Consider the following 26816-nt stretch of genomic DNA (forward strand, 5'->3'; position numbering starts at 1 on the left):
CCCCCCCCCCCCCCTTCTCTTTTCCAGCAGAGCGGGGAACCTCTGGGGTGGTATCAGATGCTGAAAGAAGCCAGCAATGGCATGGTTCAGGGTGCTCCGTGGAAAAAGTGAGAGGCTTTCTGTGCCTAAATAAATCTGTCTTGCTTACTTGTTTTTCATTTACGGTTCCCAAGTAATGTTCGTTTACATTCTAGGTTGGTGCTTAGCAATATAAAGTTGTGGAAATAGCCGGCAAAGCTACTTGGGATTGTGTTGAAAATGCTGGGAGAGAAAAAGCAATTAATTGTGAAAAGAGACCTTTACACAGACCCCACGTTTCCAGCCAGTGATGCCTCTATATTTTTTGATTATTGTACCCCGCTTGCCCAATTCAGAGGCGAGATATCTTGGTTGAGACCTAAGGTGAGTCTTAAGGCATAAAAGCCACTGATTTTAGCAGAACTGGACCTTAAGGTAGTGAATGGTAATTAGCATTGAATGGTTGCTTCTGGGTGTTCCTATTGTTTAGAAATATAGAAGTAATAAACCTGATGTATGTCTGTGTTAACAATATACACATTTCATTGTGTGTTTGTTTGTAGGTTTGATTTAAATCCTGTTGTAGAACTTTTGAATTTCATTGTACTAGTAGAAGTTCACATTTTATTATAAATATGTTCATAAATGCAAACAATATGCATACCAAAATAAAAACCAACACTATATTTTCCCGAAACTTTTCAATATGTCGCATAACTGTCTTGGAAATGAGTAACTGGATTTAGAGTTTTTCAGAAGGATCTTGCTGGTTTTTTGCAATTGTTGATTTCTTTGAGAACAAGAAAGAAAACTTTCTTAAGGTTATGACTTGTATTGCATTTAAACTTACAGCTTGGTTTCACAGCAAGCCATATGAGAGCTAAAAAGTTTACAACTCATTTCTGCAGTACATCCAGGTGAAGTATTTATGATATTGCCTTTGTGTGGAGGAGGGAAGAAAAAAGCTATAAAAATGTAATGGAGAAAAGGCTTTTCTCATACAGAATCTGGAGATTTTTGTAACTTGGGTTGTGCAGTTCAGTGTGAATGGCATCAGTTCTATTACAATTGATCATATATCTAGCAAGGAGCTGATGAATTATGTCTTTCACTTATTGGTGCCTCTGCTAAAGTTGCACCTGATGGTGACACTTGTGTAATTCACATGGGAACTAGATTTACCTCGGAGAAAGCACCTGTAAAGTAGCCATGAGGCAGTAATTTGTTATTGCTTGCTTAGGCTTTGTCTGGAAAGGAAATGTTCTAGAGCTAAAAATTCCCTCATTTTGCGAGAAGTCTCTGAAGCCCTTCCAATTCCCTGAAACACAGACTTCCTTAGAATGTCATGCAGGATTTGGCTTTAACTTCCCTTCTTTTAATTTTAGGATATTTGTTCTACTCCTCGGTTATTTTCAAACAATCTGCAGGATGTGCAAGTGAAGCAAGGAATTTTGGGAGACTGTTGGTTCCTGTGTGCCTGTGTAGCTTTGCAGAAGAGTAAATACCTACTGAATAAGGTATAGAAAAGTTTCTTGTTTCATATTTCAGCAATACTCTTCACCTAATGTATGCTTGTAAATTCCAGGCCTTAAAACTGAATATCAGCTGTATTATGCTTAGTTTTACTGGCTCTGTTGTGATTTCCCCTCCTCTCCCTGTGATTATTACAAACAGTTATCATTCAGTATATTTTAAACTGGTTTTGTTTTAAAAAAATAATAATAAAAGTAATCATTATTTGTCTTGATTTTGTCTTTTGCCATCAAGGTAATCCCTCCAGGTCAGCCCAGCTGGGCAGATGAGTCATACCAAGGCTGTTTCACTTGTCGAGTCTGGCAGTTTGGACACTGGGTGGAGGTGACCATCGATGATCGTTTGCCTTGCCTTGGTGGTAAACTCTGCTTTTCCCAGTGTCAGACAGAGGATTTGTTTTGGCTTCCACTATTGGAAAAAGCTTATGCAAAGTATGTGAACACTGTTATTGAGGGAAGTAAAGGGAGGTATAATACTTGTATACCTTCTGCTTGCTTATTTTATGTGGCTGCTTTGGGTATTGATTTGTGTTTTATTCAATATAAAGTACAATGGCTGCTAGCTTTCCCATACTGGGTTGTGCAGAACTCGCTCTTTAAACTGTAGATCTGAAAAGTGTGTTTCTAGTTGCATATGAGGTAAGATAGTCTTAGGGAGAGAATCACAATGAAAAGTAAGAAAGTAAGAGCTGCAGTGAATTACCGGGGTTCAAAGTCACTATCTGATTCATTAAGTCACTATTCAAGTCACTATTAAAGGGAAATAGTATACTAGTGCAGCATTTGAGGGCCACTGAGGGCTCAATGAAAAGCAGAAAACATGTAGGTATTTTCAGAGAAAGTGACTATGTTATGTAAGTTTATGCTAGTTGAGGCTCTGGTTGTATGAGTTTCACTGCACTTTTGCTTAACTTGATAGTTTATTATTTTAAGAAGAAACAACCATACTGTTAATGTGTTTCAAAAGGCAGGTAGTCTATGTTTTATGACACATCCATCAAAATGCTGTCCAGGTGGACAAAACAATTGGGAGATAAAGTGCATTGGTAAGGTAGACATCAAATGTCCAAAAGAACTTGGACAAAAGATTTTTGTGGTTACCAGCAGAGGGCAGAAAAAAACTACAGTTCAATAAATTACTTCATACTTAAAGTCATGATGAGCAGAAATTGTGAAGCAGCAGTGGCATGTTAAAGCTTCTCTGTAGGTTTGAAAGATAATATTATTTGTTTTCTGTGGAGATATTATTGTTCTGTCTTGTTTCATCATTCTATTATAGTCTTGCCTGTTGTTATATTTCGCATCCGCTGCATCAGGGAGGGTAGTGGGTGGTCTCTTGATTTGCTTAAATTGTTGAAGGAAGTACTACTCTGGTTGTGCAGAATGAACAAAGAATAACTGAAGAGGAGGAAGAAATGTTATTTATTTATACAGAATACAGTTAGTATATCACAAAAGATGATACAGTGCATAGATAATAAGGTACAAATGATGAGAACTAGACTAGAGTGGTTTCTGTATAGGATGGAATGAGTTGTAATAAACTTCCCATCAAACAGTGGAACGTCTGATGGCTTATGTATTCTTTAGATGATGTATTCTGTAATTAAAGTAGTATGTGCTTTCTCTGCCTACCTGGGGATGTGAGGCAGGGTCCAGTCATGATTGTGATACAGGGTGGGGTTGACAGTGTATAAGACCCATGTTTTTTTATTTCTGCTCTTTGTAGAAACCTTTTCATGGGTTTGTTGTTTTTTGTTTTGCCTTTTTTTAGAGTGCATGGGTCTTACGAGCAGTTGTGGGCAGGACAGGTGGCAGATGCTTTAGTTGATCTGACTGGAGGAATTGCTGAAAGATGGACCCTCAAAGCCCCTGGAAGAAACATGGAGAAAGAGAAGACCGGCATGGTTTTGGAGAAAGCACTGTTTAGAAAATTAATGAATCTGAAGGAACAGTGTGTAATAAGCTGCTCAGTCCTCAATTCCAGGCAAGGTGCGATTTTTATATAACTTTGGATAAAGATGTAAGGATGTTGCTGAGATCAGGATGGAGGGTGCTTTTGAGGAGTGCTTTTTATATTAGATGCTAAAATGGTCAGTTCTCAAAAACAAATGCACACCCCCTAACCCCTGATAAAACAGCTAAAAAACATCCTTAAAACCTCCAATGAATTTCAGCGTCAAGAATTTGTAGATGTTTGAGATAAGTAGTGAATTAATATATTATTTATTTCAGTATAGTTACAACTAAAATGAGCTGTTTGATATTTCTTATGCTGTTCTTATACTTATTTAAAAGCAACTTCCTTTTACCTCAAAATTGCCTTCTTTAACAGGATAATTTAATGTCATTCATTGTAAAACATGGAGCAGGTTCTCTTGTTTCTTTTGTTTGCTTTCAAATGTGTTTTTGGGTTTTTTTGTTGTTTTGCTATTCAGGTGCAAGTGACCTAGGAGAATTTCATGCCTTTATTGTGATAGACACGTTGAATCTGTCTGAAGTGTCAGGCAAGGAAATCTTCCTACTACGGATACGAAATCCTTGGGGGAGGCGGTGCTGGAGAGGCCCTTGGTGTGAGGGGTGAGTAGGTTTACTTTCATTTGGAAAATCGTTTGTGGAAGTTCTGAAGTACAAAGCATGTCTATGCAAAGCATAGGCAAATGTTGCTGATAGGCTACAGTGGAGGAGAGAGACTTCAGTTTGTATGCAGTCCTTTAGAGTTCAGTAGTTCGGAGTCCTCATTGGTTCTAAGGCTAGTTGTTTTGATCTATGAGTTTTGCTAATATGAATTTTTGTTTTTTAATTTCTCAAAGCACCATGTCTCTTCATAAAGATAAACTTAAGATGTTGGTTTATATTCTGTCTCTGATTTTTGTGGTGCTTTTTTGTTCTGCGATCGATCTAAGCATCTTTGCTCATAAGAAGTATGTGACATAGTCACTCAGCTTTACTTGACTCTTCTCATTTGGTGTCTCAGTTGCAGAAGACAAGCAAAGGAGTATGTATAAAATAGAGAAGAAGGAAGGATGCTTATGTTTTTTGCTTGTGTGCTCTCATTTCTGTAGATTAATGTGAGTAGGAGAAGCTGGAGTTGAGTAGACATAAAGTAGGTACGAGGAAGAGTAGGAAGTACAGGAAGTGCGAAGTAACAAGAATGAAAGGGTAGACCCTACTAGCTTATTTTGAAAAGTGTTAGCGTATTTAGACTGTACAAAAGAACATGCAATTCTTGACCCAAGGAGCAAGCTTTCAGCATTAAAATATGGTAACAATCTGATCATGTTAATAAACATTTTAAAGCAATTAGGTTTTTTCCCTGCCTTAAAAAGATGGCTTAATCACATTAATTGAGACTGAAGTTGATTTTTGCTTTCGGTGGAGTTTTGGTTATACAGTTTGTCTCTTGTAGTTTCTTTGCCAAACAGTAAGTTGCCATGAAGTTGCAAAAGGATAGGGCTTCACCAAGTGACCTTAAGGCCTTCTTTGATTCAAGTCCAAAACTGTTCTCTGTTGTTAGTGAAACAATCAAAAGGTGAAAGTACTAGCTTTTAATGGGCACTGAATAATGAGGTGTTTAAATTCTTGGTTTATCATGACTTAGCCAGCAGATTCATGAGGATAACCAGCTGCTTCATACAGACAGTGGTTTTTGATGTTCACTGTACAGCATTAAAATTCTTTCAGAACAGTCACTGTGCAGCTTTATTTTTTTTTGTTACTATTTTTAACAAATAAAATCTTTATTTTGCTTTAACACTTTGGACTGTGCTGTCTGCTCTAAGAAAGCACCTATTTCACCTGAAAGTATGCTGCTAGTGTTAGATTGTTTCTAAGTTTTCTTTTAATACGTTGTGATTCATACTTTCTATTATCCCTCTCACTGACTAGCAATGTGTATACAGAAATACTCAATGCACGTATTTGACAATAAAATGAAGAAATGTCCTCTTACTGTCCTGCTCCATAGGATATTTGATAGAACATTGTTATGGAACTTCATTGGGCAAAGAACTAAATGTTAACTTTTTTGTTATGTGCAGTGGTAAAGGATGGAGTCGGCTAGATCCAGTAGTTGCCTCAGAACTGCTCTCACAGATCCAAGAGGGAGAGTTCTGGGTTGATGAAGAAGAATTTTTCAGGGAATTTGATGAGATTACCATGGGCTTTCCAGTCAATGAGGAAGGACAACTTCAGAGCCTCTATACAGGTGTGGTATGAGGAAATACCTTTCTCATACAAATAATGTTATGGCAGTGGGAAAGACTGATTTGAATTGCAAATAGATGCAACTAGACATAATTTCTCAGTCTTTCCTCCTTCTTTAGATCCATAGACCTTTTCTCTCTCTGCTGGAAAGAATAAAGGGAAAAGAGGAGGCTTAAGTACTTTGGAGGAGTCTGATATTTCTCTGAGATTTAGTTACTTGTTAGTTTGTTGAGAGATTAATGTTCTTTATCTAGAAGGCTGTTGTTCTGGACAGCCTTGTGGTACCTTCTTTTTTTTTTAATAGGAGAAAAGCTTCAGATTTCTAGAAACAGTTTTCTGTTGTAAAAATCATGTCATCAGTCTGCCATTAGCAGTTGTGACATTCATTCTCATGCCTCTTAAAATATTGATCATGAATATCTGCTTGGAGAAAGTGTCAGTGGTATGATGGCATGTTTTCTTGGGCTGGGGGATCTCTGCAATGTATCTGTTCTGTAAAATTCCATCGCCTCTAGTGTCTGAAATCCACACCATGTTTTTCTTTTTTTGTTAGAGAAAGTGCTGTATCACTCACAGAATCTTTTTGGATCCTGGGTGAGAGGCCAGTCTGCAGGTGGCTGCCGTAACAACAGCAGCTTCCCTACAAACCCTAAGTTCTGGCTGAGAGTCTGTGAAAAGAGCGAGGTGTGCATTGCTCTGCTGCAGAAACATAAGAAATACAGTGCTGACTGGGCTGGAAGAATTAAAAATCTGACTCACTTGGCAGAGGAGAATCTGTCTTTGACTCAAGGCACGCAGGGAAAGAATTACCAGGCTGTGGGACTGCATGTCTGGAAGGTAATATGGGGTTGACATTTTTCTTTTTGCAAATAGAAGTTTTAAAGCATTACTGAAACATCTGAGTAGAAGTATTCATTTCTTACGGCAGTGATACGATTCAACTGTTCACGCATTTTACGTCTCTGATTTAGGTTAGAATGATCCTGTTTATCTCACAGTACAGTTTTGTCTGTACAAACTATTAGTGGACTAGTACTTTCTTGTTAGCATTGAGTTCCAAGTAGCAGAACTTTTGGGACTGTTCCAAACTAGTGCATGACATTTTAGTCTGATTATTTGATAACTATTCCTAAATATACTCCTCCTGAATATTAACTCTTCCTACTCCTCTGTGATGTTCAGCTTATCTGCTGATACTCTTCTCCTTACTTGTTTTCTTTTGCAAATGTATGCATGCTTTAAAATATTTTAACCAATCTTTGATCACTTTTAGTTTTATTAAGAACTCCTCATTTTTCCTAAACCACCACACATCGTTATGCATCTATTCTAGGTGGAGAAGAAACGATTTAACCTTCCAAAGACCCTCTCTGCTCCTCCAGTTGTAGGTACCGTCTGCCATTCCTATGACAGAGAAGTGCATGTGTGCTCTGACCTTTCGCCTGGGTTTTATCTTGTTGTTCCCAGCACTTTTCTGAAAGATGCAGTAGGGAATTTCTTGCTTCGTGTGTTTTCAACAGGAAGGATCTCTCTCAGGTAGGTTTAAAACAAAGCAGAAAATTTTTTATGTCATTGACAGACAAATTTATGGAGCATAGCACAAAGTGTGAATGTTGAAAATGTTTTTGAAGGGTTGTGCAGGATACTAAGTAACAGCATTGTTCTCTTTGAATTCATGTAAGCAGTATTCTATCTCCTTCTTTTTGTGTGAAGCTGCTACTACCTCTTCTTAAAAAATCAGTCAGAATTAGTCAGATGAGTAGCATCTTGACTCTAAACCACAGCCTAATGTTTTGAGAGAGTGCACATTTTGTAAAAGGACTGAATAAGTTTCTGCAAAACATGCTTCTCGATATGTGGAGGTTCTTTCTTAATGTATAGAAAAATGAAGATGTAGCCCAGAAGCTAAAAGCAGCTGTTGCTGCAATCAGTGACAGAAAAGGAGAGCAGTATATTATGATATATGCTGGGAAACACACGCTAACAGATTGCCTGACTGATTGTTATTAGTGAGCAGAGCAGCTTCAAATGCAAATGGAGTGTCAGTAGTGGACTCAGACGACATAATACTTAAAGCTCTTCTTTTTAGGACATACGTAGAAAATGGCGCATAGACATTTACGCTGTTGTCTTTAGCTGAATGAAGAATTATTTTTTGAATTGAAGCATTCAACGCTGACAATACAGCTCAACTTATTACTTGTGAAAGCCTCAAGAAGTTTACCAGCATTATGACAAAATTCTTGGAAGGATCACTGCATATTCTATTCTAGCTGATTTTTCCTCATAACTTGTGACACAAAATAGACTTTTATAATGGATTTGGAACAATCTTTTCTTTCTGTAGAAAAATGCTTGCTTATCCAACAGGAAATACCAGCAATGTCAGTCCACTAGCTTCTGATGCCTTTAAATTTTTTTTAATTGTAGTCAACTACATAGCTATCTCAGCACTTAAGTCAATTATTCGTGAGCAATTCTGTGTTGGTGACCATAGCCTTGAAATAAAAACTTAAGGAGGCACAATGATGAGTAGTTGTGTGGAGTCAGCAAAATCATACCTTCTTCCAATAAACCTGAAAAAACGGGAAGTTGTCTAATAGCTTGTGCCAGGTAAGCTGTATACAGAAGCAAAACATACTGTTTGCAATGTGTTTAAAAGCTGTTCAAATTTTTTTATATTCCGGTAATATACTATCAACTTGCATCTCCTTGGAGAGAAGCTGGCAAATCACACTTCAAAGCCAAGAACACACATTAATCATTTACTCTGTGGAATTTGGAAGCAAGATGGCATCAAGTTTTGGACTGAATAAAGGTCTGCAAAACTATGATGTTAATTCTGGTGTATGGGTGCAGGTTATGTACTTCTTAATGGCAAAATATTTAGTTTCTGGGCATACTTCATCTACGCAGCATGTTGCACTTTCAATGATGGGATAAAACTTCCTCAGGCTGAAAGAGAGGTGCCAGTCTGGGTATGTGTCTGGGATGGACAATCACAGAATAACATAATGGCTGTTTTTTGTTCTCAACTGGAGAATTGGAAATAAGGGCAGATGATGTTTCCAGTTATGTTGAAATGCAATTTCATATGCTACACTACTGATAATGATACTAAATTGTTCATATGGCTGTGAAAAGCGGTGCTGGGCTATGATCGAAATATGGGTTAACGTTACAGTGGTCATGTCAGAGGAAACGATAGCATTTTACTTCTGACTAAAGACAGAGTGAACATAAAAAAGGCAACAGTGGTATGCTTTGGACTTACGGAGGTGCTCAGTGTGTATTGCAGAAGTTGCTGTCACTTGTATTGCTTTCAGATAGGAAAAATGTGTAAGCTGCATTACTTCATGAATGTACAAAAGTCTATTTGTTTTAGTGCGTGGTTTGTATATGCTATGTTGTCCTTAGGTAATTCTCAGAACTCCACAAGGACTTAGAATTGTACAGTTCTCTTTTAGTTTGTACTGCAAGTTTGGAGGAGTTGTATATATGTAATACTAGTTTTTGTCAGCTGGTGTTCTAGACCTTGGGAAATCATACAGATTTTATACATTTGGTTTCTTTTCTCTCTTACCTTTGATAGTGAGCTAAAACCACCGCCCACAGATGCTGCCCTTTGTGAAGAGCTCCCAGCAGGTGAATGGGAGACAGTGCAGCTGCATGGATGCTGGAAAAATGGACAAAGTGCTGGAGGCAGCAGGAACTTCCCCTCCTTCCATATCAATCCCTGCTTTCCCCTCTCCATTCCTGCAGGACCAGGAAAAAGCAGTGTGAAAGTAACCCTCCGTCAGCACTGCCAAGATAGCAAGTGTCGTCCTATAGGTTTCCATATTTTCCAGGTAAGACAACTTCTGGTCAGTTTGATTGCTCATTGCCAATTGTGAAGGTAAAGCCTGTTAGTTAGTTCATTGCTCCTTGCACTTGGCAAGGGACATCCTGTTGCTAAGAGAAACACAGGCTGGTCCTATGAAGGAATGCCTGGGGAAGGTACAGAACAACTTCACAATAGTAACCAGATAATTGATTCCACTGAATTCTTCCAGTATTCTAAGTTCATTTTAGAAATTGCAAATTCTTTTAAGGATTTGCAAAGAATTCTCAGGGTCTTGGTGATGGAGGACCAGACTTTTTGGTAATTCACCATGAAAGCTTATTTCTTCATCTCTAATAATTTACTTGTCTGTTGGAAAGTCATGTTTGGTCTGCAAACAAGATTAGAATTCAAAAGGACTGGTAAGTTGAACAGGTGATCTGAAACAAAGCAAAATATGATTTAGTGTAGACAAATAAAAGTTCTACGTGCATGTGCCAGTGATCAACAGCATAAATGTAGAATGGGAAACTTCTGGTTACGTGGCTATTTTGCAGGGAAATCTAGCTTTATTTTTGGAAAATGTGCTTCAAAAAAGGTGTTGCTTAAGTGGAGAGTCTGTAGTTGAGCATCAGGAGTGATCCTATAACTTCAAATATACGATACAGAAGAATGGTATTTTTCATGCCTATAAGTGACTGAGAAATCTAATAGGAATTTTTAGTACCAGAAAGGCCACTAGAAAGAGGAAGGACGTAGTTTGTTCAACATATTCATGAGGTGAAATTCAGGGGCATTAGCCTGCAGAGAGGAAGAGTGAGGTTGGATAACAGAAGAAGCTTTTGAGCTATGTGGTTAGTGGATTGTATAAATCGGCTACAATTATGGTAGGATATGTCTGTACCTGATATTGCCTTCTGGATTTTCTGGAAACCTTCACATCCCTCTTGTATCGCTCTGTATCGAAGAGTGGAATAGATACAGAGCATACTATACTATGGTATACCAGGAATTAAACAGTGGGAGGCCTGAAACGTGAAAAGGCAGGCATGTTTTCATTCTTTTTTTGCAGGTGCCTAACAGTAGCTGGAAACCACATACTTCCTCCTTTCTACACTTGGAGCCACTGGTTAGCTGTGTACCCCACTGCTATTCGCAGGAAGTCAGCCAGCTTTGCAGACTCCCTGCAGGAAGTTACGTTATTATACCTTCTACCTACTTGCCCAATACAGAAGGCAATTTTACAGTGGTGATAGCAACCAAAATAGACAGGTAAAAATATGTTGCCTTCCATTTGCATTTCTAGTATTTTTAGGGCATGTATTACAGGATGTTTGAAAACAGTAGCTATAGTAATGTGGTTTTTTCTTGCTTTTGACAGAAAATATTTTTTTTTTCTTTAAGTCTTTGTATTGCTGTTATGTTTGCAGTCGCTGCTTACTGCTTTCACTATGTTGAAAGAAAGACTGAAAAAAGACATATTTCTTAACTTCTTGTATCAGTTGCTGCGTAACAGATGTCTAGTGCTGGAGATGATGGCACTAAAGTAACTAATTATTAGCTATATCCAGATAATAGGATTTATGCTGAAATTTTACTAAGCTTTTGAATAAACAGGGTTATTTTCTGAAAAGGTGCAGTCTGTTGCAAGCCTTATTGCAGGTAGTTCCCCCTGATGAGAATAACAACAGGTCTGATTCAGAAATTTTAGATTCCAAAAGATTGCATTGAGTCCATAAAATTGTGTCAGAATTCCATAAGGGAAAGGATGTGGAACAAAGCCTAGCATAACACTCTTCTCTTTTTGAAATGGGATAAATGATTGATGGTTACAAGATCCTCCAATGCTGTGTACAGAAATAAATGTGGTTTGGCTTCTCAACAGGAAGCGCATCCACAGCCGGGAGACACTTGGACAAGTACTGCAAGAAGTAAGTGATACATCTCTAATTACAGTTGTTCTAAAGGTATCACAGAAGCATCACTGAGGCTTATGTGTTAACTAATATTGAGAGTCAGGTTCTAGCGGACTGGACTTTGAATGTTCTTATTTACTTGCTGCAAACTGATAATTGTAAGCAATTAATCTTGTTTGTTTGTTTCTCAGCCAGAAAAGTAGTATTTGTTAGCAGCTAGTAAAAGTTGTCTTTTCATACCACTCAGATCTAATAAAGCTTCTCTATGATTATTTTATAAAGTCAATATTTACTCCCTCAAGTCATTCCTCAGTACATACCTCTGCTGTAATGTCTATGAGAAATTGGGCTATTGGTGATGAGTAGGTGGCTGTACCTGACTTTTACATTTCTTTTCAAGAGTGTAAATGCTTTTTATGCATTTGGATATATTTTGATTTATTCATTCTTGGTGTCACTGTAGATCTGCTGTTTTTAATTGTATATTCTATCTTTCCTTCATCTGGTTGGCTTTGATACTAATTGGGGATCCTACGTATTGTTATTTAGAAATTCTAATAATATTATACTGTTGTATAATAAGTTATTTTATGTTAAGTTATAATATAACTCATATAAGTATAATATGTTAAGTTGTTGACTTAAAAAAACACAGCAAAAAGAGAAGAAAACAGGCAATCCAAAGACTATTTTTCACCACATCAGAGTTTAGTTTTTTTATTTGTTTCTGTTGTGGTTTAACCCCAGCCAGCAATTAGGATGATGCGGCTGCTCACTCGCTCCCCCCAGTTTGGATGGGGGGAAAAGAGTTGGAAGAGTAAAAGTGAGGAAAAAAGCCTCATGGGTTGAAATAAAGGTAGAGCAAAAGCTGCACATGCCAGCAAAGCAAAACAAGGAATTCATTCAGTGCTTCCCATCAGCAGGCAGGTGTTCAGCCATCTGCAGGAAAGCAGGGCTCCATTGTGCGTAATGGTTACTTGGGAAGACAAATCCCAAAACTCCAAACATAACCCCTTCATTCTTCCCCAGCTCTATATATTGAGCATGATGTCATATGGCATAGAAAATTCCTTTGATCATTGGGGTCAGCTGTCCTGGTTGTGTCCCCTCACAACTTTTTGTGCCCCCCCTGCCCCAGCCTGGTCACTGGCAGGGCGGTGTGAGGAGCAGAAAAAGCCCTGACTGCTCAGCAACAACCAAAACCACCGAGTGTGCTATCCCACTGTTCTTATCCCCAATGCAAAACACAGCACTACACCAGCTGCTAGCAAGAGAGGCAACCCCATTCCAGCCAAAACCATGACATTTTCCTTACAGGCAGCCTGTGTAGCATCCTACCACTTTAATCCTTTTTGGTGTGTGAACCGTTCTCATCAAGTTAATGCCACCTTTTTAATATTTTGGTATTGTGTTTTGCTTGATTAGATATGCATATAATATGGATTGGTTGTAAATGCCAAGTACCTAATACTTAGAGTGTTTTTACTGTGTGGAGAGGAGAACTTTGTATGTATTATTTTAACAACTGTGTAAAGATAACTGATTTGGTTGATGGATTAACGCATGCCTTTGATAATACTCTGCTTATTAGGTGAGAACAAGACTGTCTGAGTACTTGGCTCTTTCCCTTTGAGGTTTTAATAACAACAAACCAAAAATATTAGGAAAAAGTCTTCAAGCAAGATTAGAACCGGTTTACTAGTTTTCTTAACCTAGGTCATGTTGACCAATGATTACATTTTGTCCTTAAAACCACAAAAACAGTATGGACTTTTTGTGCTTCGCAAAAATGGGCAAAGGCCTGTATGTGCTTCCCTCATGGTGCTTGTTATTTTAATATTTAGGAGCTGAAGTATGTAATGAAGTCCTTTACTGCTGTTGGTTTGGAAACAAAACTTTGCAAGGCCATTATTACAGAAGGAATACATTCAAAGATATCTGTCTTTGTATTATTCCATGAAAATGGTTGGAAATGAGCAAAGGGTGCTCCCTGACATCAAGGGAACAAACAGTTTAGATTCTTCAGGACTTGAAAACTTGAATTTAGAAATGGCCATTATAGTTCTCTTATCAGTGGCAGAAATGTAATGTCTGAATCAAATCTTCAGCAGCATAGGCTTTTCTAAGGACTAGACTTTAAATCATTCAGTGCTTTCAGGTGTTTAAACTCCAAAGGATCCTGTCAGTGTGCCTTGTTGAGAAGTTGGGCTATTGATTTCTAAGAGGTGCATCACAGCAGAGCTGGATGTTGGTGTATTTTTCTGAAAGTTTGTCGATGTGTTCCCTAATTACTGAAGGGATGGGATTTATGAGTTTTAGGGGGTTTTTTTAAGGTGTTTCACAGGAAAAGCTTGTATTTTGTCCTTAATTCCAAAATATTTTCTTTATCCGTTTTACTTTAATTCATTATGAATTTCTGCTCTTTCTTGATAAAAAAATTACCTCATGAAATAATTTTTTTTTTTCTGCATTGTTTGTTTTCTTTTAGATATCCTTTACAACTGTGATGAAAAGGTAATCTACAGCTCTCACACTGTTCATTTCAAGAAATACCGGAAAGCCGAGGAATGCCTCGCCTCTTGCTGCTTTCAGTTTTAAATGGAGTAACAAGAAGATACTCTTTGGCCAGCTGTTTTTCACTGGTACCAACTGTCAGGCCTACAGTGATGTCTTTGTGAAAATACCTCCTTAATCATGTACACTCTGAATAACTGTCTTTCCCATGTTTTTTAGAACCAGCATTGTACAGCAAATCATAATGTACCTCAGTTCTTCAAAAATACAGGTGAAGACTATGTGCATGTTTTAATCCAAGCTACAGTTTTGGAAGAAAACCAGAAGACATCTGGGCATAATGAACTAATATTGGGGGGGAAGGGGGGGAGAAAGAAAAATCAACTTATAGAATAACTTCAGGAGACCAAAAGGGTAAACATACAGGAAAGAAACTGGAGTCTTTTTTTCGGGTAGGACATACCTCAAGAACCATCAGAATACACTGGATTAGAGAAAGTCCAAGCTTGTATCCTACACTGCCAGTCATGCTGCTGAGCACTTTACCATGGACCCTTTTACGAGCTGTGAAAATGATGGGTTGAAAAGAAATATTTTACTTTTTTTTTTCGGTCAGTATTTCTTTAATGAACACCGCAAAGGAAAAAAATAAGACTTGAAAACTTTTGGGTTTGAACTATTGCATCAGACTGCTTTTATAAATCTGTAAGAATGTGTTTTATGCAAGATATGCCCTCACTGTAAGAAATACAAAATTTGAGAGATTTTTCTTAATTTATGTTTGAAAGTATTTCTTATTCAAGGAGGATTTTTTAGATGTTATATTTTCCTCAGTGAAAAGGAGAAATGTTGAAAGTTTTAAAAAGTCTTCTATTAAAAAGGTGAAAACTGTCAATGATGTCAAGTCTGCATTTTTTCTGCAGTAACAAACTTTACAGTGTGTTTAGAGCCCTGGGGTTTTCACCAAATGGAAGGGAATAATTGGAAATATTTGAGAGGAGAATCAAGCCTTCCATTAGTTTAATGTCTGAGAAATATGTAATATTCTACTTCTGTCTTTAACGGCATCCTACCATAATTTATGCCTGCTCCTGTTAACTTTGAAAATTTGAAAGCATCTAGGATGCTTGCAGCTAAATTTTAAGTGGTAAGAACTTTCCACCTCTGTTGCAGAATGATGAGACAACAAAGGAAAACACTGTGATTAATAAATTTCTACTGTGCCTGCTTTAACAGATGTTGGCATCTTTGTTTATTTTCTTAATTTTTTTGAAAGAGTGTTCCTTTCCCTTCAAATAGGAAATTATTGGATGATATAATAATGTTTATAAACAGAAGAAGGAAAGGCTCATGAAAGCACCCGGATCCAAGAATTGTGATAAAATAGGAATTGGATGCTAAGGAAGTAAAGAAAAAAGGTATAAGGATTTTTAAAGGGCTTGTGACTATAGGAGGCTCTGTTCTGCAATCATGTATGTGTGTCTAAAGTTTATACTACAATGTATAATGCTTTATGAGAGTGTGAAAGGAAAAGGACTCATTGCTAAGTGTGTATGCTCTGTTACCTTCTGCAAAAGGATCTAAGAGGAGACCTGTGAACACAGAGAACTAGCAGCACACTGAAAAGCCTTTTTTTTTTTTTTTTTTTTTTTTTTTTTTTTTAAATTCGGGTGTCCTTGCTGTATCAGAACTGTTGTGCCATTTAAGAGTGTGATAGCTGACTGAGCACATATGCAGGAAACTGGTTGATATAGATCACTTCTCTAAAATCCTACATCTAATTCATTGCTACTGTGAATGTGAAAATACATTTTTTTTGGTAACATTATTGTGTACTTGTACAGGACTAGGATGCCATTATATATATATATGGCAGGTATACTTAATTTCAAAAAGCTCAATTACATGAGATCAGACCCCCTAAATGAAAACACTCTATGTTAATTTGCTATACTGAGCTACCTACATTTGAATACAATTGGAATAGTGGTATGTGTTTTTTAAAATGCCTGCAGTTACTGACTGATTGATGTCCTCCTGCACTGTAGTATGTGGCAGACTAGCGTGGAATAGCACAGAGTTTATACGGATGGGGTTGCAGTATCGCACCCAAAATGTAGTCCAAATTGATTTCCTTCACTCCCTCAGGGAGCTGGAATGTGAATGCCCGAAGGAGGTTGGTAAAGATGATGAACAGTTCAACTCGTGCCATCTGTTCTCCCAAACATACACGGTGCCCTGCAAAGGAAAGGGGGGAAAAAAGTAAGTTGTGTAAAGTTAAGTTCTGAAAAAGAACTGAAACAAAATTCTACAGAGTTCCATAAATTCTCTTAATGTAAGATAGTTATTTCCTATTTCCTTCTGTAAGGACAGAATGTGCCTTTGGAGGTGGGAGGAAAGATTTATTTAACTGAGAAACTGTACATCTCTGTCAACCGTTTGGTTTGGTTTTTTAGGTCTTGTGGTGATGGTTTTGGGGCTTTTTTATTCCCTGGAGCATTTATGAGATTCTCCCTTTCCATTTTTGCTTCATGTTCTGCAAGAACAAAGAATTGCTTCTCAGTTAAGCCAGATTTTTTAAAACTTTATGTACTTCAGGGTCTTGTCTTCAGTTTCTGAGGAGGGAGAACTGGAGCATTCTAAATGCAATTCTGAAGTGAAGTAGAAGGATGTAATCAGTCTTTCTTTAACAGAAATTAAGAAAGCTCTGTTGGGTCCTTTTAGCCCCCTATCCCTAACACTGTCCAGGAGCAGATACTGTAATCAAAAGGAATGAAATGTAGGCATGTGCAGTGACATACACTGTTTTCACAGTATATTTCAGGTTATCTATATATTCTAGGCAACAAAACCAACAAAAAATAGGTATATATTCAGAGTATATAAATACTCTGATTATATAAGCAGAAAGCACCTAAAGCAAGCTAAAAAGAAAACTTCCTATGCCTAGGTTGAAATGGTAGCCTAAATTAGTTTTCTTGATTCATGTGAACAGTGGACATCTGGTGAGTAAAGGAGGTAAGATGCTGAGTACCGGTTTTGCAAATACAATTTCAGCATTTACAGGCAATTTGGAGAAATGGCTTAATCTAGATTTACTACATTTAATCTGACTGCTTTGTATGTTACTTACTGTTATTTGCTTTTTGTTTTCAACACAGGTACAATAGTATAATCTGTCACAGTAGCATAAAAGCCTTAGCTGTTTGTCAGTGTTTTTATTGTTTAATTTTTATATTTTAATTTGCAGTGAACAATACCAACTTCCTGTTTTGTGCTGCTTTTCTTCATAATCTGTTTATTGGAGAAACTGGTAGTCTGGAGAAGCTCTCAGAGTTATGCTTTATGCTGCTTCTTGCTGTTTGGGTTTTTTATCTCTCCAATGTCTTTGAATTGCTGGTCTTTGCATTGTGAATTAGGTAAGTCGTACATCACAATATGCTTTTGAAAAGTTGGAATTTTTTTTTTTGTTGTTACCTAATATTCTACTTAAAAGATTGATTTTTGTTAGTTTTCTAGAGATACAAGAGAACCTGGTGCCAGATGATTACTATAGGATTGGGAGACTGAGGATTGGGTTCCTGCTTTATCACAGATTTTCTCCATATATTTTGTCAAATCGTATAACTTTTCTCTTTGGGTTTCCTGATTGTAAAGTGAGAATAAATAGGTTTTCTGATGTGAGAGTGTTACCAGAAATTAATAGATTAGGGACTAAGGAGCTCAGATACTCCTACAGTAGGAACAATATGTACACCAAGGAGGCAGTGCTATGTCTCTTACGTGTACTCTTACATGTACTCATCCTCTGGTTGAATGTATGAAAAATATAAAATGCAAGACAATATTTGTGGCTCTTAGAGTAGAAACCTGATGTCAAATCTTTCTGTCAAGTATATTTTTATAAATGTATATTTAAAAAAATTTAGTATTTAGAAATAACATTTTTAATCTTGCTGCAAGACAGTGAACAGGAATGTTCAAATGTCAGGGCATTACCTGCTGAGAAAGGTAAGAATGCCTCTTTATTCACAAAGTTGCCGTCCAAATCAAGGAAATGATTTGGGTTGAACTTCCAAGGGGTCGCCCAGTGCTCAGAATCGTACACAACAGAGTGCAGATTTGGCAATACAAGTGTGCCCTGCAAGAAGAAGCAGAGATTATTTTCCGTGTGTGATTGATTCTTTTTTGTTTGTTTGTTTGGATTCAACTTGGTCTTTTCCTGTGCACATCCAGGCATAGCAAACCCCCTTGTATTTTCTGTTTGTTGTACAGTGTTGTGTATTTGCCTTTGTCAAGTGTTCTTCTGCCAGGACCACTGAAGTGTCCCCATGTCTAAGCTAGAGTAGAGTTTGGATTGTTTTACATACTTCCCAGACAAATCATAATACCTTCTTGGGATGTACTTGGGACATTTATGTCATGCCCATGTGACTGTCAGATCTCTGTACTGAGCTGCCATCATCTGAAGTGTGTTGGTTGTGTGTGTGCGTGATTGTTTTGTCAGGGATGACTTCTAGGTTGCTCCAGGCTGCTCTCTTATGGAGTTGGCAGGCTTGGCCTCATTTCTTCATCATTCCTTAAAACATGTGTTCTGCCTTGATGCCCAGACATCATCCATATTTGACTAGTGGGAAAAAGGACTTAGTTTTCTTTATGTTTGCTACTTGTGCTGTCAGCCTTTTCCCAAGCTTTCTTTTTCATCTGCTAATGTAGACTTAGCTGTGGTTCAGAGCACTCAGCTTTGTTTCATGTCTGTGACACGCTACCACATGCTCTCTATGCAAAATTAGGAATTGTAGAAGCTAATGTCATATAAACACTAAATAGCTCAAAGCTTTAAGTAACGTGGAGGTATACTCTGTACCTTTTTGATGTGAAAACCCATCAAAGTTGTATTCCTCACACATTGTCGAGGGACCCCAACAGAGGTAATGTTACTGTACCGCAAAGCCTCATGAATCACGGCATTTGTGTATGGCAGTTTTTTACGGTCTTCATAGCTGATGAGATGGGAGGGTTCCAGAACAGCCTCTATCTCTTTTTGAACCTTTCCTGCAGAGAAATTACAATATTTTTACTTTCCCTCCCCTTTTTTCCAGCAGATTTCTTTATGAGTGTGGTCCGGAAATGGAGAGAGTTAAAAAAAAATGATTGTGTTGCTATGAAATGCATTGGCATGTGGTTTGCCTCTGTGTTGGTTTCAGTTGATCAAGAAAGTGTGTATCCCCAAAGTACAAGATGATCCCTCCTTTAAGACACATCCCACCTAGTAATGAGGACAGTATAGTTGTTTGGTTTTTTTTTAATAAAATTTGAAATGACAGGTGTAATTTCTGTTATGTTTATAAATACACATCAGACCACGTATGTTCTTAAAGCTTTTCCACTCTGAAGGTTAAGAGACTAGGTTGCATATGAAAAGTCCTTAGATTGTTATTCCATTCCTTTTTAGTGAGATAAAACAGTGGCTGCTACTAATTTCTGCTAGTGTTGCTTCTTAGTGAGCGGATGAGGAAAGCACACATTTGTTTCATTTATTAAACTTTCATTTTCTAGATCTCAATTGTTGATGTACCAACATTCATATTCATTGGTAAGGGTTATTTTGATGTATTGCCAGTGATGGAGCTAGCACTTACTCTTGAATGGTGTTTGTTATGATGCAATGTTGAAGGCAGTTCTCTTTGATAATGCTTTTGCTCACCTTGTATTTCAGGGTATTTTACCATATACAGCAGTGCCCAGAGAAGGGTGGTACTTGTTGTTTCTGTCCCTCCCAGCAAAAGATCAACCACGGTCTGGACCATATTGTCTTTATTAAATGTAGAAGTAGGATCATCTTTGGTCTGTAGGGTATATTCATGAAAAGACTATAAAATGGATATTTTAGGACTACATCTGTCATGTAGAAATTGTCATTGTTCAGTTAAAAACAGCAGCCCACTGAAATAAAAATGTTCAGTGCTAAACAAACTACGCATACAAAACTTCTGTAGCAGTTACTTGAACAGCATTTGTAGTAGGCATTGAGGCCAAGGAGGGGATACTGTGACAAATAGATACTTACTTTTGTTATTTGAATGAGGTAGAAGTCAATAAGATCCCGTGGTTCACCTGCCTTCTTTCTCTCATGAGTCTGGACCTCATTCTTAACTAAATTGTGCATGAAGTCATTGTATGCAAACGCTTTCTGATGGGGCCCCGGGAAATGGTGCATAAGCCATGGGAAAGCATCATACATCTGTGAAAAAAACAAACATGAGCTTTTTTAAACTGAGAACCAGTTCTGATTTCCTGATAACTCTGTGAAGTCACCACTGCGGCCTATGGACTCCTAATTAGTATGAAAGGCAATAGACACAAGTCAGAATTTGGGAAAAATCTGGTTTGATGTAGGAAAATATTATTTGTTTATTTACTTTTTGTATGTTTTTTTTAATAGTTTTCTCTTTACCAGGAGATGGAGATAGATTAAATACTGGGAGCAGATTTCCCAGAGAGTCTGTGAAATCTCCATCCTTGGAGACTTCAAGACTTGAACAGACAAGTCACTAAATAACCTGATCTAATTAGACCTGCTTTGAGCACAGAGTTGGATTAGCTGACATGCAGAGGTCCCTTCCAATGTAAATTATTCTACATTTCTAAGAGGGATTATGAGATCTTTACATTGCCCTCTAAGTGAATTGGTATCAAGGAAAACTTGTTTGAGACTTGTTAATGAGCTATTAGTAACATGTAGCAGTCTAAATTGCTATGATCACATGGCCAATATTCAATAGCCACACTTTCTATCCTTCAGGTTGAAGACTGAGAAGGTATAGAAGCTGACTTTACCTTTCAGTTTTAGAAGGCTTTCCTCCAGGAGAAACTGGCATGTGTATTTCTTGATGGGACAATAATTATTTCATTTCTCTGTATTGTGTATGTTTTGTGAATGGACTTCGGTCTCTAGGGCTACTGGCAGAGCCTTTGTTTTATTTAGGGTTTATCTTAAGGAATCTACTGGCCAGTGCAGAATTCACCATCCCTGTCAGCTGATCAAAATGTCAACATCATTAATGGTGGATATCTGGTTACAGACAGCAGGACAATGATTATATTTTACTTTTTGGATGCATACGGAATAATGCAACAGGGGCTTCTAAAAATGGGTGAATCAGAGTAATTGAGGGTTGAATCTGGCTCACAAGCAGGTTTTCTCAACCTTGATTTTTACTCTAATTTTTTTTTTTGAGGTATTTCTCAATGGGAGTGTTGGAGAACCTGATAGTATTATAGAATGCTAGTGTGTCAAAATCAGCACAACACAAGCAATAGCTTTCAAGAACTTGACCATTTCATTCCAGAAGAATATTTTTATCTGTATCTTATAGGAAGCTCAGAATAATTTACATATTGGTGGTAATATTAATTACATGAGAAGCAAGATATATACTGAAAAGAATAGGAATTTGAAGGCTTAGTTCTTATTAATTGTACTTCTGTATTCTTAAGACTAAATGAAAATTAAATTTTAAAAGTTGCTTTCATTTTAAGATTTAAGAATCTTGCATACTCAGTATTCTGCAAATGATTACACATTTGAAATACATTATGTATTTTGGAAATCTATAAAACACAGTGATGATCTAGCATTTAAATTTTAGGATACATGATTTGATATGAAGAAGGACTACAAGGCAGTAATGACATACAAGTTATGTATTAATTTCTTACTGCACAATGTCTAGCAGAACAATAGTATGGAAATGCTTGGGAATAATAGTCACTGACTTTTGTTTGTTTTGACTTGTGAAGTGCAAGTGCGCTTTAAGAAACAAGAACAAGAAAACTGGATTCTTACCCTGCCCCAGATAGTGGCTTGAAAGTAGATCACAAAATAAACAGCTTTGATAAGCTTGCTGAAAGATTCATCGTTGTTGGAAAAGCGATGACCAAAAACAACAGAACAGATTATATTTGCAATAGCATGGACAATGAAAGTGCGGGGGTCGAAAGGTTTTCCTGTGAAAATAGAAGTACCATGAATATTTCTGAGTAGACTACCGCAAGAAAAATGAGAATTTTTCTTTTTAAATAGTGAAAATAATAGTATATCCAGGCTACATGAATTTCCCATATGTAAACTCTAGTTTAATACAAATTAGCTGTATGGATTGTATGTGCAGGGAATCTTTACTTTAAATCCACTTTTTACTCTTGTAAAATACAGTGATTATCAGTTTTGAGAAGACAAACATAGTCTCTTTCCCCCTTTTTGACTTGTGGTCTTGGCTTGTGTGAAAACACAAGCAATTAATTAGAACATATGCCTTCAAATCTGGAGGCAGGTACTTAAGTTTGGCAATTAAAAAACTAAACAAAGAACATCCACCCATCCCCAGCCCTTGAAAAAAAAAAAAAGGAAAATAATAATAATTAAAGTTTTAATTTCTTAGTCATGTTGAAATTATTTGTCTCCTTTAGGTTTTCAAGTACAGCAATTCAAGTCAACTATATCTTCTTTTTCCCCCCCTCCCCTACAGAATGCAAAGGCATAACTCACACAATGGGTTGGAAAACAGCTCCCATTAAAAGGGTTAAATCCAGAAAAAAATAAAGTAAGTACACATTCCAATGGCAAGGACAACCTTTGAATTATACTACTGTGGAAAATGGTGCGTTATACATCTCTGACTTCAGTCCAATGCTTGTAGTCCTTCAAAAGAGTAAATATGGTTATTGAGTTTAAATTTGAGGAAGGATGGGAGGGAAGATAAAGATTTCGGCTGTGCAGGGACTTGGAGTCGATGGTCTGTTCATTTCTTGCACTTGAAAGACCTGTGAATGTGTTGCTCTCGGAAGAGAGACGGGCCATTTTGCTGCGTCTAGTGCACAGAGAGTTGGAGGGAGACCTTGGGCAACTTCTCTGTTTTCACATCAGTGTGGAACACAATGTGGGTGAGGGATTTGGCTGTTCAGAACATTTATATTTAATTGCTTTATTTTGGCATCTTGCTAAAATTCTATTGGTTTCTATTTCATCCAAACCTTAAAAAGAAGTTTTGTTGGACAACTGAATGATACATTCCTTGTGTTGGGGTTCTTTCTCTGCCAAATCCTAAAGGCCTGCTGTCCTAGAATGACTCGCAGCAGGTCACAAATTGTGTGTTTTATGGAGAACATAGGGTTTCCTATACTCCTTGAATGTGAGAATTATTACCAGCTGTCCCCAAGACTGTGTTGACAATAGACATTTTTTTACTATCCTTATTTCAAAAAACAATTTTAGATTGCCCACTGTGCAGACAAAACATTTTTTGCAAAGAATGCAATTCAGTAGCCAGTGCAAGTCTCACTAATATCAAAAAATATCCGTATTATTTGCAAAGATGTTTTGTGAAAATTTTATTCCCCAGTCCACTATATTTCAGAAAAAGCTTTAAGTCTTACTCTTTTAGTGAATTTACCTTTTGTGTTTGCAAAGTTGTCCACAAGGTGACAAGCCTCTGTTTGAATTTGGTGCTCCAAATTGTTCTTACCGAGTGCCAGGCTTCTTATAACTGTCATACCAAAGCGTCTCTGTTGCTTCCAGGTGTGCCCACTCGTCAGAAAAATACCTGAAGAACACAGAAACATTTACTTCATTGCTGGGTAGGGAAATCTTTTCACTACAGGAGGCAAAACTTGATTTAGATCAGGTTATATTTCACCAACAAAGAAGATACCATGATTTCAGGCACTGACTTTTGGTCTCTAACTTAGTTTTTTTTTTTTATGGCTCCCAGCTGCATAGCTCCTTATAAATGTGACCCTGGAAACTGAGTGTTTGTGGGTTTTGGTAAAGACAGAACAGCTTTGTCTATAAATGTCTTCTGTTTTGGAAGTGATACAACTGAAGGGCAACTCCTCTAGGCAAATATCCCTTTGAATCTATTGGAAAGAAAAAAAAAGTCAGCAGTATGCTTTTTAAGAACAGAAATTTTTGTTTTTTTCTTAATAGGCTAACTCTGCATGGAACTTTTTTGCTCTGTAAGCCCAGTTATGTACTTGTACAGCAGTAACTCATGTATGTGAGCATATATAGGAAAGCATTTTTCTTTACATCTTGTTCATATTTCAGTATTGCGTCACATCTTGTACCTTTCTCGCCCATCATATCCCTGTAGAACGGGGTGAGAGGTCTTCCAGAGACTTCCTCTGAGTGGGTGACGATGCCGTCTTTTACTGCTTTGTATCCGTTCAGCACAACCATCGGTGTCTGTCCCATCCACAAGGTGTAGATGTTTCCATAGATGCTGGTTAACTGAAGAGTTAATAACAGGCCATTAATAAATATACCTCAGGGAATGTATACACTTAAATACTCATTTTAAGAGTTTTCTGTAGTTGTAACTAAACCTGTTTGCCAACATCAATTTGAATTAGAGGTTCCAGAAAAATTTAGCCTTCTGTTGTAATGTGCTTTGGAAACAGAAGATAATCATACTTTATGGAATAGATACTAAGGACATCTCTCAGAAGACAACGTCTGAAAATTTCATAGGAAGAGAAACAGAGGCCTTCTCTGTCAGGTCAGACTCAAAAAGCAAACGCATACAAGCAAAATCCCAGAGTTTTTCTGTTGATTTTATTAATGAACCAAATTATCATATTTTCTTGCCTCTAACTTCTAAAGAAAGGAAAGAAATATTTTTTGCACTCTTTCCCATAGCTTCTATGTGATTTTTCTTATTTTTCACTATTATCTTTCTTTAGATCATGCTTGTATTTTTCCTTAAAATAGTTTGAAGCAAGTTCCTTCCTTTTAAAAATAGTTTTAATTGGTTTATAGAGGAATCACGCTGTGAACATAATAGCAATCAAATTTTCCTGCTTTGTTTTAGTAATAATCTATATATATTTTTGCTGTACAAATAAGAAGAAATAGTCAGTTTAGAGTATGTGTTTGGTCTTCTAATGGAGATCAGACCACTCATGTCCCGGAAATGTTCCAGTGACCTTGGTGTCAGTCAAAAGGAGTTTTACTAGAGGTAGTTTACAGGGTGGATATGAACACAGGAATAGAGAATGAAACTGTCAGTGGAATATCATGCTATTTACAGTGTTTGTGATAATGTTATGCATGTTACTGTATCCAAAAGAAAAAGAAAATAGCTAGGAGTAAAGCAATTATGGAGTTTATTACTCAGAAATATTTTTAATAATACTGGGTCCTTGGATTCTTTGTAATTGGCTGATAATCAAGATTAAGGTTTAAAAAAAAAATAAAATTCCAAGTTTAGACTATGCAATGTACTATGTAAGTATTTAAAATAGATTCAGACTGACTTTCAATGATATAAATAAATAAATACCTTAGTAAGAGTTTCTCGACGAAGTTTGAAATCCAGCAGCCACAAATTTCCGATGATGGGGAGGGGAACTGGTCCTGGAGGAAGCTGGGTGCGCATCCATTGCAGCTTTAGGAACTGCAAAATCAGGAGGCATACTGCTAGAGCTATAAAAAACTCAGCAATCCCCAACATCTTATAAAGATTTTAACTTCTCACTGTTTTGGGGGTTTGTTGTCTTTGTTTTGGGTTTTTTTTTTTTATCTGACTTCCTCTGAAAATTTGGAGTTGTGTAGATGAGTTTGCTCCTACTAAAGTCAAATTCTTTCTAAAGAATATATGGCTGCTTTAACCATCTATCTCTCTCTCTGACAATCTACAGTTTCCCCAAGCTGAAGTCCTTAAACTGAAATACGTTATCCCTTGCAGTTAGCCAAGCCCCGCCTACTCTCTCTTTACAGATCTGTAATTGTGATCTGTTTCTTTTTTCACTTAAAATTTTGTTTCCTCCTTAGTATTGATGCTGGGTCTAAATGCTAATTATTGAACAGTTATCCAAGGATATCAAGTGTCTTGCATAATGGTAACGTGTCATGCAGTTTCCTGTAGTTAAACATTAAAATACCAAGGATGCATTACTTACTACCTTTCTAAAATACTGCAATTATTATGTGGTTTCTTTTATAGATAAAGAAACATCTACACAATACCTGTCTGTTAGGATATGGTCTCTGAGATGAAAAGAATTGAATTCGAGAAGCATAAAGCTAAATTAATGTCTTTAAATTACACTTTTTTTAAAAGTATTAGGAGAATATGTACTTTCTCCTTTTATCATATTCTAGGTGGTTATGATATTATGCAGAACACAATTGAGAGATTGTTTTGTCCAGTAGACTGTATGGTATTTTCTAGATTTTATTTAATTAAATAGATTTTTTTTATTGTAAGGATTAAAACTTCTTGGTCTAAATTTTAGAGGTGAAAAATTGCACAGGTTCTATTTTATCTGTGAAAAAGAACAACTAAAATGAAGAAAGAGGCAAAACTTTTAGTCTTTATTGATTTGTGAACCTCAAAGTTGATTTGTGAACTTTCCAAGAAAGGTTTGTACCGATGTGTAGCAAATTTTTTTTTTTTAGTTCATAGAATGGTTCAGGTCGGAAGGGGCCTTAAAGATCATCAAGTTCCAACCCCCCTAAAAAGTTAGAGGCTTACTTTTTTATGTGTTGACTTTGATGTAATCTATGGACTACAGTAGGTTGCTTTGAAAGTTTTGGGGATCTCCACTTCCAGAAAGGAAACAGAAATGGCATAATTTTGATGTTTTGGGACAAGATGATGGATTTAGGTAATCTCTTCAGTCTCCTTTGAGATTTTTTTTTTTTTTTTTAATTATTAATTTGGGACAGGATTTCAGACCTCATCTCCCATTTTATCTACTCCTGTTGGGATGGCAAAATCTTTTTTCTCTTAAAGCTGCTTCTACTGC

General features: G+C 36.9%; 2 protein-coding genes across 4 annotated transcripts in view; one reads left to right on the forward strand and one right to left on the reverse strand.

Moving 5' to 3' along the window:
• The window catches only part of CAPN10 (calpain 10), a 15932-nt gene extending 689 nt beyond the window's left edge, over positions 1 to 15243 (forward strand). Inside the window, exons 2-14 of one of the 3 annotated variants that reach the window (XM_014946076.1) lie at positions 195 to 402; positions 1404 to 1535; positions 1786 to 1982; positions 3325 to 3542; positions 3989 to 4130; positions 5591 to 5757; positions 6310 to 6593; positions 7090 to 7292; positions 9349 to 9401; positions 9519 to 9604; positions 10649 to 10848; positions 11462 to 11507; positions 13981 to 15243. In XM_014946076.1, the coding sequence (XP_014801562.1) occupies positions 259 to 402; positions 1404 to 1535; positions 1786 to 1982; positions 3325 to 3542; positions 3989 to 4130; positions 5591 to 5757; positions 6310 to 6593; positions 7090 to 7292; positions 9349 to 9401; positions 9519 to 9604; positions 10649 to 10848; positions 11462 to 11507; positions 13981 to 14010 (1902 nt within the window). In that variant the 5' untranslated portion in view covers positions 195 to 258 and the 3' untranslated portion in view covers positions 14011 to 15243. Of the gene's footprint in view, positions 1 to 32; positions 108 to 194; positions 403 to 1403; positions 1536 to 1785; positions 1983 to 3324; positions 3543 to 3988; positions 4131 to 5590; positions 5758 to 6309; positions 6594 to 7089; positions 7293 to 9348; positions 9605 to 10648; positions 10849 to 11461; positions 11508 to 13980 lie in introns of those variants that run through there. The other 2 variants (XM_014946075.1, XM_014946074.1) reach the window with 2 other exon arrangements.
• Positions 15244 to 16065: 822 nt separating this feature from the next.
• LOC106890213 (cytochrome P450 2J2-like) lies at positions 16066 to 25519 on the reverse strand. Its single transcript, XM_014945846.1, has 9 exons — positions 25349 to 25519; positions 24135 to 24297; positions 23462 to 23611; positions 21856 to 22016; positions 20077 to 20250; positions 19714 to 19855; positions 18874 to 19061; positions 18006 to 18147; positions 16066 to 16244 (listed from the first exon to the last, which is right to left on the reverse strand). The coding sequence occupies exons 1-9, from the start codon at positions 25517 to 25519 to the stop codon at positions 16066 to 16068; spliced, it is 1470 nt and encodes a 489-aa protein (XP_014801332.1).
• Between the last annotated feature and the right edge of the window lie 1297 nt (positions 25520 to 26816).

This window comes from Calidris pugnax, unplaced genomic scaffold, assembly GCF_001431845.1.
Source record: "Calidris pugnax isolate Ruff unplaced genomic scaffold, ASM143184v1 scaffold111, whole genome shotgun sequence".
Lineage (NCBI taxonomy): Eukaryota > Metazoa > Chordata > Aves > Charadriiformes > Scolopacidae > Calidris > Calidris pugnax.